Genomic DNA, 14,466 nt, shown 5'->3' with positions numbered 1-14,466 from the left:
GTGGAATGTAAAATATGGCACAAATGAATCTATCTATGAAAAAGAAACAGACTCACAGACATAGATAACAAACTTGTGGTTGCTGCAAGGGAGGAGGATACAGGAGGGATGGAGGGGAGTTTCGGGTTAGTAGATGCAAACTATCACATATAGAACTTTTTTTTCACTTTTTTTTTTCTGTGCTCTTTACTTTTTTTAATGATTTTTATTTTTTTCCATTATAGCTGGTTTACAGTGTTCTGTTCACTTTCTACTGCACAGCATAAATAAGCAATGAAGTCCTACTGTACAACATAGTCAACTATAGTCAATATCATAGGATACACCATAATGGAAAAGAATATAAAAAAGAATGTACATATGTGTATAACCGAGTCACTTTGCTGCACAGTAGAAACGAACACAACATTGTAAATCAACTATATTCAATAAAAAAAAATTTTAAATATATAAGAGTGCCTGTCATGGCTCAGTGGTAAAGAACCTGACTAGGATCCTCAAGGATGCAGGTGCACTTCCTGGCCTTGCTCAGTGGGTTAAGGATTAGGCATTGCCATGAGCTGTCGTGTAGATTGCAGACTCAGCTCAGATCTGGTGTTGCTGTGGCTTTGGTGTAGGCCAGCAGCTGCAGCTCGGATTCGACTCCTAACCTGGGAACTTCCATATGCCATGTGTGTGCCCCCCCCAAAAAAAAGCAAAATAAATAAATAATATACATATATATGTAATATATATTCATATATATATGAATTCATATTCATGTGTATGTGCACACATAAATTCTCTGGTGATTCAGTGGGTTAAGGATTCAGCATTGTTACTGCTGCGGTGCAAGTCTGATCTCTGGCATGGGAACCTCTTCATGCCAAGGGCATGGGAAAAAAAAAACCAGATATACATAAAACAGCTCACACAACTCAGTAACAAAAAAAACTACTAAAAAATGGACAGAAGACCTAAACAGACATTTCTCCAAAGATGGCCAATTGGCACATGAAAAGATGAATCAATTTTGCTAAAGAAAAATCATTAAAGAAATGTAAATCAAAACCACAATGAAGTATCACCTCATACCAGTCAAAATGGCCATCATCAAAAAGTCTACAAATTGGAGTTCCCGTTGTGGCTCAGGTGGTTAATGAATCCAACTGGGAACCATGAGGTTGCGGGTTTGATCCCTGGCCTTGCTCAGTGGGTTAAGGATCCAGCATTGCCGTGAGCTGTGGTGTAGGTTGCAGACAGGGCTCGGGATATGGCATTGCTGTGGCTCTGGGGTAGGCTTGGCAGCTTTATCTCCAATTAGACCCCTAGCCTGGGAACTCCATATGCCATGAGTTCAGCCCTAGAAAAGGCAAAAAGACCAAAAAAAAGTCTCCAAATTGACAGCCATCTTGAATGAACTGTTTATCACAGGGAGGAAAAAATTTTCCCCTAACCTTCTTGGTTCTTCCGGCTGGTTTAAGAATTAAATTGACATGAGGCAGGTTAACAGGAGAAAATCAGGAGTTCCCGTTGTGGCGCAGTGGTTAATGAATCCAACTGGGAACCATGAGGTTGCGGGTTCGATCCCTGCCCTTGCTCAGTGGGTTAACGATCCAGCATTGCCGTGAGCTGTGGTGTAGGTCGCAGATTCGGGATCGGCGGCTCAGATCCCGAGTTGCTGTGGCTGTGGTGTAGGCTGGCGGCTACAGCTCCGATTGGACCTCTAGCCTGGGAACCTCCATATGCCGCTGGAGCGGCCCAAGAAATGGCAAAAAGACAAAAAAAAAAAAAAAAGAAAAAAAAAAGAAAATCAAACAAAAGTTTGATAACACATAATCATGAGACCCCCCCCCCAAAAAAATGAGTAACTATCTAAAATGGCCAAAGCCCTCACATTAAATACCATCCTCAGCTAAAGACAAAAGAGGATGTTGAGGATGTGGAGAATCAGTTATGGGGGGTTACCAAGAAAACCACAGTAACTGAAGATGATTGTGATACAGATTTAAGGCTTTGCCTTCTCCACTGATGAGTGTTTCTAGAGATTTTGTCATCTTCCTCATCCACATACCAAAAGAGAGACACTCTTAGAAATGGAGTCATTCCCTGGTCTGCTGTTTCTCAGAAGAGAAGAGAAGAAACAACAGCAAACTTAAAACAATAAGCCAGAGAGACATATTTTAGGGAGACAAATTCTGTTCCTGTACATCATAAACTCCATCGCATCATTCAATCTATTTATTATTAGTTCTCATATATTAAATTATTATATTGAATAAATGTATACAAAATTTAAGCTTAAAAAATATATATATACAAATTGGAGTTCTTGTCGTGGCGCAGCAGAAACGAATCCAACTAGGAACATGAGGTTTCAGGTTCAATCCCTGGCCTCACTCAGTGGGTTAAGGATCTGGCGTTACCATGAGCTGTGGGTGTAGGTCGCAGACACGGCTCGGATCTGGTGTTGCTGTGGCTGTGCACTGGCTAGCAGCTATAGCTCTGATTGGACCCCTAGCCTGGGAATCTCCATATGCCATGGGTGTGACCCTAAAAAAAAGCAAAAAATTAAAAAATTAAACAATTTTTAAAAGTCTAGAAATAATAAATGCTGGAGAAGGTGTGGAGAAAAGGGAACCCTCCTTTTGGTGGGAATGTAAATTGGTACAACCACTATAGAAAACAGCATGGAGATTCATTAAAAAAACTAAGAAGAGAGTTGCCATATGACCCAGCAATCCTACTCCTGGACATATACATGGAGAAAACTCTAATTCAAAAAGATACATATACCCCAATGTTCACAGCAACACTATTTACAGTAGCTAAGATAAGAAGCAACCTAAATGTCCATCAAAAGATGTATGGATAAAGAAAATGTAGTATATATACAATGGAATATTACTCAGGCATAAAAAAGAATGAAATAATGCCATCTGAGCAATGTGAATGGACCCAGAGATTATCATACTAAGTGAAATAAGTCAGAGAAAGACAAATATCACATGATATCACTTGTATGCAGAATTTAAAATAGAATACAGGAGTTTCCATGTGGATCAACAGGTTAAGGATCTGGCTTGGTCACTGCTGTGGCACAAGTTCAATACTTGGCTTGGGAATTTCAACACAACATGGCCAGGGGTAAAAAAAATTAGAAAACAAATGAACTTATTTACAGAACAGAAACAGACTCAGAGACCAAAGGGGAAAGGAGGTGGGAGAGGGATAAATTAGGAATCAGCAAATATTTACTACTGTATGTAAAATAAACAACAAGCTTCTACTGTATAGCACAGGAAACTATATACAATATTTTGTAATAAACCATAATGAAAAACAATATGAAAAAGAATACCAAAAACTAAAACAGCATTGTAAATCAACTATACTTCAGTTTAAAAAAAAATGGTATACGAGTTCCCATCGTGGCTCAGTGGTTAATGAATCCAACTAGGAACCATGAGGTTTCGGGTTTGATCCCTGGCCTAGCTCAGCGGGTTAAGGATCTGGTGTTGCTGTGAGCTGTGGTGTAGGTCGAAGACAGCTCGAATCCCGAGTTGCTGTGGCTGTGGTGAAGGCCGGTGGCCACAGCTCCAATTAGACCCCTAGCCTGGGAACATCCATATGCCACAGGAGTGGCCCAAGAAACAGCAAAAAGGAAAAAAAAAAAAAAAAGTATAGCCAGTTAAGAAATTAACTGATTTAGACTGACTTCACTCTGTACCTTTTTTTTTTTTTTTGTCTTTTTAGGGTTGCACCCAAGGCATATGGAAGTTCCCAGGCTAGGGGTTGGGGCTGAATCAGAGCTTCAGCTGCTGACCTACAACAGCCAACCCATACCACAGCCACAACAACTTGAGATCCCAGCTGCATCTGCAACCTACACCATCGCTCTCCACAACGCCAGATCCTTAACCCACTGATTGAAGCCAGGGATAGAACTTTCATCCTCATAGATACTAGTTGGGTTCGTTACCACTGAGCCATGACGGGAACTCTCCTCTGTACCTTTTATATTTAGAATTTATCCATCACAGATAAATATTCAATTTATTCTTTCACTGTTAAAAAAAGTTGGCCTTTGGAGTCCCTGTCAGTGGCTCAGTGGTTAACAAATCCGACTCATATGCAAGTTCAATCCCTGCCCCGCTCAGTGGGTTAAGGATCCAGCGTTGCCATGAGCTGTGGTATAGGTCGCAGACAAGGCTTAGATCCCAGATTGCTGTGGCTATGGTGTAGGGTGGCAGCTATAGCTCCAATCTGACCCCTAGACTGGAAACCTCCATATGCTGTGGGTACAGCCCTAAAAAGACAAAAAGGCCAAAAAAAAAAAAAAAGTTGGCCTTTAATGAAGGAAAGCTGGAATAAACATCCCCCCCCATTTCACACACACACACACACACACACACACACACACACACACACACGAAGATCAATATCACCATCACAGCAACCCACATGCTAGGATAGCTTTTGTGGAGACTTAAGTTGGTATAATTGTTAGGCAAAGGACTAATTAAGAGTTTGCTCTTGTTCAAAAGGAGAGGGAAGCTTCTCTCCTAGACTATATCTTCCTGATCATATGTGGTAGATTGAAGGTCCTAATACATTCCCTGATAATAGTATTATACATCCATATATTAACTAAAGCTTCAATACAAGCAAAGTATACTTTGCTACCCCTTATCTTTAGGTTAGGCCAACGGGATGTCAGATAAATGAGCAGAGTCTGGAAATTGGTGGGACTGGGCTTGTCCTCTTGAACTTTTGCCAATGCCATGAGATAAACTTCCCCCCAAGAGATGTTAACCTTCCCTCCAGACTGGGCACCCAAATAAGACAAGTAAAGCAGAATAAATGCTTACTGCTGTATGCCACTATGACTCTTGTAGTTGACAGTTATGCAGCAAAAACTGACTGAATCACAATATTTTAAAAATCCAGGAGTTCCCATCATGGTTCAGTGGGTTAAGAACCTGACATATCCATGAGGATATGGGTTCAATCCCTTGGCTCACTCAGTGGATTAAAGGATCCAGTTTTGCTGTGACTTCAGCATAGGCTGCCAGCTGCAGCTCCAATTTTCCAATTAGACCCCTAGCCTGGGAATTTCCACATGCCATGGTTGTGGCCATTTAAAAAAAAAAAAAAAAAAAAAAAAAGCAAAAAAAAAAAAAATTACACTTCAATAAAATTAAAAAAAAAAAAAAAAAGATAAAAGGAATCCATTGTAGCTCAGCAGAAACAAATCCGACTAGTAACCATGAGGTTGAGGGTTTGATCCATGACCTCACTCAGTGGGTTAAAGATCAGGGGTTTCCACAAGCTGTGGTGTACCTCGCAGACACAGCTTGGATCCTGTGTTGCAGCGGTGGTAGCTCCAATTCAACCCTTAGTCTGGGAACCTTCATATGCCACAGGTGTGGCCCTAAAAAGGAAAAAAAAAAAAATCCAAACAACCGAGACTGATTATACAAAGCAGGTGTTCTCAAACTTGAGTGAGAATCTTTTGGGTTTCAAGTTTTTTAAAAAAATATATAGATAGGTCCCAAAGAAATCCATTCAGTACATGCAGACTGTTGGGCCAGCAGTATGCATTTAATCAAGAACCATAGGAGTTCCCCCTATAGTGAAACAGGATCAGCAGCATCTTGGGAGCACGTGGATGCAGGTTCAATCCCCAGTCAGGCACAGTGGGTTAAGGATCCCATCCTGCATTGCCACAGTTGGGGCTTAGGTTGCAACTGCTACTTGGATTTGATCCCTGCCCTGGGAACTCCATATGCCGAGGGGCGGCCAAAAAAGATAAAAATAAATTAAAAAGAATCAATTTTTTAAAAAAGAACGATAGGTGATCCCACAGTGCCCACATCTTCAGATACACTTTAAAAAAAAAAATCCTAAATTTCTAGTTCTTCAACAATATTCAACTGCTCAAGAACACTAACTAGGTAAATCTTGCCTTAGATAATTTATGTGTTCCTGAACAGATGTATGTAAAACTGAAATCTAGTCAAATGTAGAAAGAATCAGCCGATACTGACTAGGCAGAATCAGCTGACATCAGTGCCAGTTCCAACAGCCAAGGAGAAATGACAATGATACGATGTTAAGACCCTGAATTCCTTCAGTATCCTAGAGAACTTTCCAGTAATAGATCCCAATAATGAGGCCATTTGAAATACCAATAATGAGACACAATACTGTAAATCAACTATACTTTAATTTTAAAAAAGAACGAAAGAAATTCCATAGGCTCCCTAACCTCACAGGCCACCAAGGATGCAAGAAGGACAAGAAGGATGAAAACAAGAACTTAAGAGGAGGAAAAGAGTAGCTGAGTCTGCTCAGTGGGCTGCACATGGTGGGGCAGGATATAGGGTTAGCTATTTTATCTGTAACCACTACAACCTAAATAAAAAGCTTGGCAACTTTTTTTAAAAAAAATGTTTAAACAGAAGCTGACCTTGAAATAAGTATTACATTGTATTGTACACTTTTAGTAAAATTAAGAATTCACTTATAAATCAAAGAAGCATGTATTTTTTATATAAATTCTAATTTTTGCATACCAACTGTTCTTAGAATTAAGGAATCTAAGAACTAGAATGAGTAAGTGGGGGAAAGTGACTCAAAAGAAATAGAGGATTTAACCATGACCCTATAAAGAGATTTAATAACAGTCAGTCTTCTAGTATTATTTTCCTGTTCAGCTGCACCATTTGCACCTGTCTAGTTATATCACTGCATCTATATATCCCAAATCCACACAGGCCCTCTCTAGCCACCTTACACTTAATGAAAACGTACTAAACACTTCAACATTAGGCAAAGTTTTGCATGTTTTAGAACCACGATATCTGCATAACCAGTGCTGTACCAAGATCCAGTTAAATGTTTATGCTTCTTTTCAAAGGCTTATCTAACTCTTACTTCATGTTCCCAGTTAGAGTAAGAAGTTGTTGCCATCATTAACGTCCTAGGAAAGGGTGCAGACTGCAATTCTGGCTCCACAGTTTACTGACAGAGTGCTGAGTTATTTAAATTTTCTGTACTTTGATCTCTCTATAAAAGTAGCATAACTGAACCTAAAGAATCGTCATGAGGATCAAATGAGAAAACACACGTAAGCCTGTTAGAACAGTTGCTGGCCCATAGCAAACGTTAAACAAATACTATTATTACTACTATTATTGTTGTTATAGCTCTGAAATCCAGCTTCACAAATTTTGGCATTTGGTGCTACTAAAGAAAGAAGACAACTAAAATCACTTTTAAGCAGTGATTACTTTAATCCATCCCTTTTAGGGGCCATCATTCTAATACTTAATTTACCAAATAAAATGAAGTTTATTTTTAAGTCGATTGTACTTTCTCCCACTTTTATCAGTTCAGATAAGCTTGTCAACTAAAAATAAGAATCTATGTTCTACAAAGGTTAATAACAAAGAACACTAAAAAATCTATGCTCTGAGACTTCTGGTCTTAGAATGACTGCTTAAGCTTAAGGCCTTTTACTCTCTTCATATTTCACAGGAACCACATGGCTTACAACTAGAGAATTTAAATAACTAACGCAAAATAATCTAGAGAAAAATCATTCTTTTTTACCCCAAAAGGAATTGTGGCAGTTAAAAATATTAAAACATCAGCATCAAAATACATTCAATTCAGAAGTTCTAATTATTTTAACACAACTATAACAAACATAATAGCCACTAATCAACAATATTAAAAACACAAAAGGAGTGTTCAATTTATCTTTCAGTGTTTTCCCAATGCAGACTTTTTAAATGGAAATAAGCAAGCAATCTCCACATCTAACATAGCAGTGAGAAATTAATGTGAAAATTACACTTAAGAAAAAGTAATTGGAAAGGTGTTATGTTGTCCCTCATCCATTTTTTTCTTCATTCATTTTAAAATATATAATCTATTTGGCCATACTAAACCAAATTTAAAAATTATATGTATCACTCCCCAAAATTTCTGAAAGCAAATCACCAAAAGACTGCTTGAAAAATTAACTGCAAACGTAACATGAGATTTGCACTAAGGCGTTTGAGAATTAAAGACAAAATATCCTAAGGAAAGGATGACTACCATTTCCCTTTAAGCTTCAGCAAAATGTCAAAAGAACTTTCTTTCAGGACTCAGATCTCCTAGAAGTCTGACGTGAGGTCAATGACAGGAAAACCAACAGATGCCAGATGACTAAAAGAAAAGTTACTGAAAATACTTCTAAACCCAACAGTAATTCTAAAAGCAGATAAAATACAAGAGTCCAAGATTGAAAAGATGAAAACATAATTACTTATACCCTTCAAAATAAAATAATACCAATGATAATAACAACTAACAGTACTGTACAATGTATTAAGAATTTCACAGTTCTGGGTTCCTCAACATTTATTCAATTTATTCGGGAACGTTTTGGAATAATGAAAGTAACATGGATTCCCAGAGAGCGATCTAAATCTAAAAATAAGGTTCAAGTGTATGCTCCATAGTTTAATGTTTTTACTGTAAGCCAAATCCTCTTCTTTATATTAAAAAAAAAAAAACCCTACAGTTCTGTTTCCAAAGATCTCATAATAGACACTGTCCACTGGTGATTAAAATATTATTTTTAATCCTGGCATTACCTCACAGCTAAAAATGTCAAGATACCACACCCAATGTGTCTTTTTTCCCCCCCGCGGGTGGGAGGTGTGGGGGTGGGGAATACGAGGAGTGGGGATTCGAAACTACACGACAACATGGAAGGGTAGTTCCCTGGAAGGACTGGAAAGGCGCGCAGGTACCAGGCGATCGGGGGAAGCGTGGCGAAGGGCCGGTGCAGGCCTCGGCCTCTGCAGGCTCCCTCCCTCGCCACCCGCAGGGGAAGTGGCCGGGTCGTGCCACCCGGGGCTACTCACCGGCCGCAGCGCTGACCAGCAGGACGGTCCACAGCAGCGAGGGCACCCGCCGGGGCCACCGCAGCGACGAAGTCATCCCTGGGCCAGTCGAGAAGCAGAAGAGCAGAGAAAATAAATATGGAAAGTGAACACGGGCGGAGAAAGACGGCCGAGAAGCTAGTCCTCGCTCTCGTCGGACTTATCCAGCCCGAAAAACAATGCAGTTTGAAAGGACAAATGGCAGATGAGAGGACCGAGCTGCAGAGCTTTCATTCCGCAGCAGAAATTCCCTTCATTTCTCTCCCTCGCGGCTCGGGGAGTTCGCTCGCCTAGGAGGGGGTGCCTCGGCCCCCCAAACTGAAGGCATGTCCGTGGGGAGAAGCAGGGAGACAAGAAGAAAGCCCCGCAGTTATTTCCCTCGTAGTTTCACGATATCAAAAAAATATCCAGGTCTGGGAGAAAACATATCCAGAGTGGCGAGGGGTGGGGAGCCGGGATTCGATGGGGACGCCAAGGATCAGAACAAGTTCCCGACTGCCGGGAAGGGCAAAGCCGGGCGGGCGGCGGCGCCCGATAGCCGGAGGCGCATCGCCCGTGGCTCCGGGAGGGCAAGATTCCTTTTAAGTTTCGCTTCGGTGCTTCCTTTACTCCGATTTCGAGCACAGCAAATCCTCTTCCTCGACTGGATCGAAAAAGGTGCCTGCCTCCATGGACAAACCCACCGCCTTCACGTCTTCGCGGAACAATCCTGCGAGGGTCTGGCAGGTCCCAGCCGGAGGGCTGAGGGGCGGTGGGAAGCGGGGGAGGGGAGGGGTCTGCAGGCCGGGCCCCGAGCTCCCCAAGACAGCGGGCGGAGGGGAGGTGCGGGGAGGCTGCCCTTTCTAGCCCTCTCCGGTGTACTTCTTCCTCTCTTTTTTACTGCTGCCGCTCCATCTTGCCTGGGGTAAATTCTGCCGTGAAAGCCTCGTCTTCTATGGCTCCCGTGAGCGAATCACAACCCTCCGGAGGAAGCCGCCGCCGCCGCCGCCGCCGCCGCCTCGTTTTCCCGCAGCTCTAGGCTCCGGGCGGAGCTCAGGCGTCGCGGGCCGAGGGCGGGGGGCGGCGGGAGGGCGGATGTAGGTGGCTGGAAAGGGGGGTGGGCAGCAAGGCGGCGAGACACCCCGCGCCCCTCCGGGAAGCACTTCCAGTGGCTCCGAGCAGACCAGACACAAAGGGGGGAGTCGCCGCAGCTGCCAGTCTGCGGCGCTCCCGGTCACCGGAGTCGCCCCGCCTCCGCCTCCTCCGCCTCCGCCTCCTCCTCAGTCTCCGGCTCTTCCCGGCCCTGTCTGTCTCGGGCCTGTGGTGCAGCGCGGGCGGCGGCGGCAGCAGCGGCGGCGGCTGCGGCGGCGGCGAGACGAGGCCCGCACTGCGCCTGCGCGCCCGCGACCCCGCCCGGCCCCGCCCCTCGCTCCCGGGCTAGCAGAGGCGGACTCCGAGGCCCTAATGCTGCGTGTCTCCCCCGAGCCACCGAGGGCAGGGCGGGGCCGGCGTCCCACAATGGGCAACGGTGGCCTTTCTCCTTCACGCACATACGCGCACACGCACACAACGGTGGCCTTTCTCCTTCATACACACTCATTCACACACACACAAAACGGTGGCCTTTCTCCTTCAAACACACACATTCACACACACGCACGCACCTTCCATACGGGCACGCTTGGGATTTGTGTGCTTAAGAGAAGGCGGCCGCATCTGTAGTCCAGCGTTTGCCAAACTCTTCGAGCTCGGTGGTTTAGCCTCTGACTCCTCTGGGACTCTTGGAGTAAAGCCTTGAGGGGCAAATATACCCCCCTTTGTTTCTTGGGGCCGGAGCCTGCCTCTCCGTAGCCCAAAGAATCTGGATGGACCCGCCTTTACCCGAACCGGAGACCTCGGCCTCCTCGGTTCCCCTCACCGACTCAAAACAAAAGCCCAGAATTTAGGGGTGGAAAGACCACCCCTAAATTGATGTTTTTGCTCTAATTGGTGCCCTGCAACCCTCAAGCACCCATTACCTTAACCTTCCCTAGCTAACAGGAATATGGAATGTTTGAAAGGCTGCGAAGCCAGAAAGAACTCCTTCTTTTAAAATTCTATTCGCTATCCTGCTGTCTGCATATCTGTCTTTGCAGTGGAGTTTCCACTTCGAGGGTGGGCTTTTATTCACAAAAGCTGGGGGCCTTAGGGGGTTTTTTAGGGCATTTGAAAGGAAAATCGCGGTGTGGGGTGCCGCCTCAAGGTAAAGAGTGGGGTCGGGTCTACGCTTCGAGGAAAAGGGCAGGTATTGCTGCTCTTTCAACTGGAGAGGATCTCTTGCGGAGGTTTTTTGAATTGCAAAAGCCCAAGCAACCAAGATTCCTCCCCCGCCCTGCAGCTCGTACTCCTGGGGGATCTTGGTCGACTTGGGTGGGATTTTGCTGGGGCAAGAGGGAGAGGGTGACGTGCGTGGCGCCATGATCGGAAGTCTGGGTTTAATTCTTAGCTGCGAGGTGGAAAATCTGCGTGGGAGGGCGATCTTAGAGGTGAAGTCTAGCCTTCCCTTTTACTAAGCAGAAGGGTTATTCTGAAGGCCGGTTTTGCTGGTCTTTCATTGTGGCTAAGAGCCATTCCAAAGATAACGTTCAAAGATACACTCCTGAAGTCATACTCTTTGCTTGCTTATTCAAGTCCCCTTTTATCTGAACTTGATGTAAATAAATCTTCACATTCCTTACACTAGTTGCTGTTATCATACTAAATATCTTCTATAATTAGGGGGTTGTGGTAACACCAGCTCAGAATTCTCAGACTTTTTTTAGTGGAAATGTTTTTGTACTGTTTACCCTTCAGGCAAAGAGAAAATTTTCCATATTGTAAAATATCTTAAAAAGAAAAAACAGGAGTTCCCGTGGTGGCTCAGTGGTTAATGAATTGGACTAGGAACCACGAGGTTGCGGGTTCGATCCCTGGCCTTGCTCAATGGGTTAAGGATCCTGGCCTTGCCTTGAACTGTGCTATAGGTTGCAGACGCAACTCGGATCTGGCGTTGCTGTGGCTGTGGTGAAGGCCAGTGGCTGCAGCTCGGATTGGACCCCTAACCTGGGAACCTCCATATGCCACAGGTGTGGACCTAAAAAGCAAAAAAAAAAAAAACTTAAAAGGAGCATATGCTTTGATTCACTAGTTTTATTACTATGAGTGTGTATCATATATATTATATATACTTTTTTTTTTTTTAACCCAAGAGGCCTAAAATAAACTCGTATTGTGGTGAAGCTGGGTTAAAGATCCAGCTTGCTGCAGCTGTGATGCAGGTCGCAACTGCAGCATATTAATTGGTAGCATACTAGTTTTTTCTCCTCAATTTTAGGTTAAATACTTTATTTTTATTTGCATAAAAATTTTCCTAAGAAATAGTAAGAACCCTTATATGTATTATAAATATATGATAAATTATATAGAAAAGAAGACAGGGAGTTCCCATCGTGGCTCCATGGTAACAAACCCAACTATATATATCCATGAGGACAAGTGTTCAATCTTGGCCTCCATCAGTGGATTAAGGATCCAGTGTTGCCATAAACTGTGGTGTAGGTCTCAGACGTGGCTCGGATCTGGCTTTGCTGTGGCTGTGGTCTAGGCTGGCAGCTGTAGCTTCTGTTCAACCCCTAGCCTGGGAACCACCACAGAGGGCAGGTGCGGCCCTAAAAAGACCAAAAAAAGAAAAGAAAAGAAAACAGGCTCCTAGGAATTTCACATGAAAAAAATTACGCTACCAACTTGGTTAGAATAATTAGTAGATAACCAGATAGACAACTCTCCTCCCTTTTCTGTTGTTCCTTGTAATATCTCAGTTGAGACATGGCTGTTCACTCACTACAAGAACATCAGAGAACTAGGCAATGAATCTGTCCAATAAGACAAGACAGACAGTACAAGTCAAACTCTGGGGAGAATAAAGGACTGGCCATACAAGCAAAGTTTGTTATCTGAGCTAGTGAGGATAAACTAGTTGTTACAAACATCGAACAGCTTATTGCAACAAGTTTGATACAAGTCCTTAGGAAACCCATAGCAAATGTGACTCAGTGGAAAATAGATTCTGATGCTCAGATTTGCATGTAGAAGGTTATTAGATAGTGTTCTCAAGAATAATCTCTAGAGGAGTTGCTGTCGTGGCTCAGCAGTTAACGAACCCAACTAGAATCCATGAAGACTCAGATTTCATCCCTGGCCTTGCTCACCAGGTTAAGGATCCTGCATTGCTATGAGCTGTGGGCTGTGGGTCACAGATGCGGCTCCAATCCTGCGTTGCTGTGGCTCTGGCATAGGTCAGTGGCTACAGTTCTGATTGGACCCCTAGCCTGGGAACCTCCTTATGCTGCAGCTTCGGACCTAAAAGACAAAAAAAAAAGAATAATCTCTAGAGACTGTGGGTCATAAAATCCAGCAGAAGGAGAATTTGAATGGCTTGTAGCGCAGTTGCAATAGAGGCTTCAGCCAATTCTGCAGGGAGTTCTGGAGTCAGGATGACCCTGCAACATTGTCCAAATTGAGGCAGGGTGCTAAGTCTTTATACACTCACATTAACTGGTCATTAGACATGGGCTGCACCCAGGGAAGGGGGGTACCCCTTGGGTAAGAGGACACTCTTTAGCCGAGAGAGGGACCCAGCTGAAAGCTATCAGCCGCTTATATTTCCAGCAGTTGGAAAAAAAAAGATAAAAGAAAAAACTAAACAGGAGTTCCCATGGTGGTGCAGTAGCAATGAACCCAACTAGGAACCGTGAAGTTTCAGGTTCAGTCCCTGGCCTTGCTCAGAGGGTTAAGGATCTAGCGTTGCCATGAGCTGTGGTGTAAGTAAAAGACACGGCTCAGATCCCGCGTTGCTGTGGCTGTGGTGAAGCCCAGTGGCTATAGCTCCGATTGGACCCCTAACCTGGGAACCTCTATGTGCCACGGGTGCAGCCGTAAACAAAACAAAACAAAACAAAATCCAGCAGTTGGGAGAGGTTGTGTTTCAGTCCTACAGGGTGGATCCGGAGAAATCAGTACCATATCCACTGTGTGGACTCTGCTCATTGTAGTCACCGAGGTCCCCAGAATGATGGAGGCTTCACTGGGTACATGCGTCCATGATTGCCACAAATTTTATGATTTAGAGATCATAAAATTTAATTGCTAGTGCTGCAGGGTCTTGCTCTAGCCATTAAAATGCCTCCACCCAGGAGCAATATGCTTCACTTCCACTCACATTTATTGGCCAAAGAAGTCACATGGTGAAACCTAACCTCAAGAGAAAAGGGAAATGTAGTTCTATCCCATCTTACTAGGAGGAGGAGAATATGAAAGTTTGTGAACAACCCTAATAACTACCATGGTGTCCAAGAGGAAGTTAATCCCCAGTACTTCAATCACCAAAAGCCCAACAAGTAGTGTAAGAGGGGTCTCTAACACAGAGGAAAAACTCTGGGATAAAAAACTGGGAAATGAGGGGCGCAGCACAAATCCAGGTGGGCAGACCAATAGCATCTGCCAGAGCGATGGATCTTTACTATGTGGTATGGCTCCTCATGGATTATAT

The 14,466-nt window shown here is 43.7% G+C and overlaps 1 protein-coding gene across 1 annotated transcript in view; it reads right to left on the bottom strand.

The window, feature by feature from the left end:
• The window catches only part of BMPR2 (bone morphogenetic protein receptor type 2), a 168,203-nt gene extending 159,208 nt beyond the window's left edge, over window positions 1–8,995 (bottom strand). The window contains exon 1 of the mRNA NM_001204900.1: window positions 8,904–8,995. Within this exon, the coding sequence (NP_001191829.1) occupies window positions 8,904–8,979 (76 nt within the window). The 5' untranslated portion in view covers window positions 8,980–8,995. The remainder of the gene's footprint in view (window positions 1–8,903) is intronic.
• Window positions 8,996–14,466: the final 5,471 nt, after the last annotated feature.

This window comes from Sus scrofa, chromosome 15, assembly GCF_054392235.1.
Source record: "Sus scrofa isolate SSC_HxYL_T2T_F1_AM1 chromosome 15, Sscrofa_HxYL_maternal_Yorkshire_Landrace_v2.0, whole genome shotgun sequence".
NCBI lineage: Eukaryota > Metazoa > Chordata > Mammalia > Artiodactyla > Suidae > Sus > Sus scrofa.
Note: the sequence above shows the minus strand (reverse complement) of the source record. Positions and strands in the feature narration are given on the sequence as shown.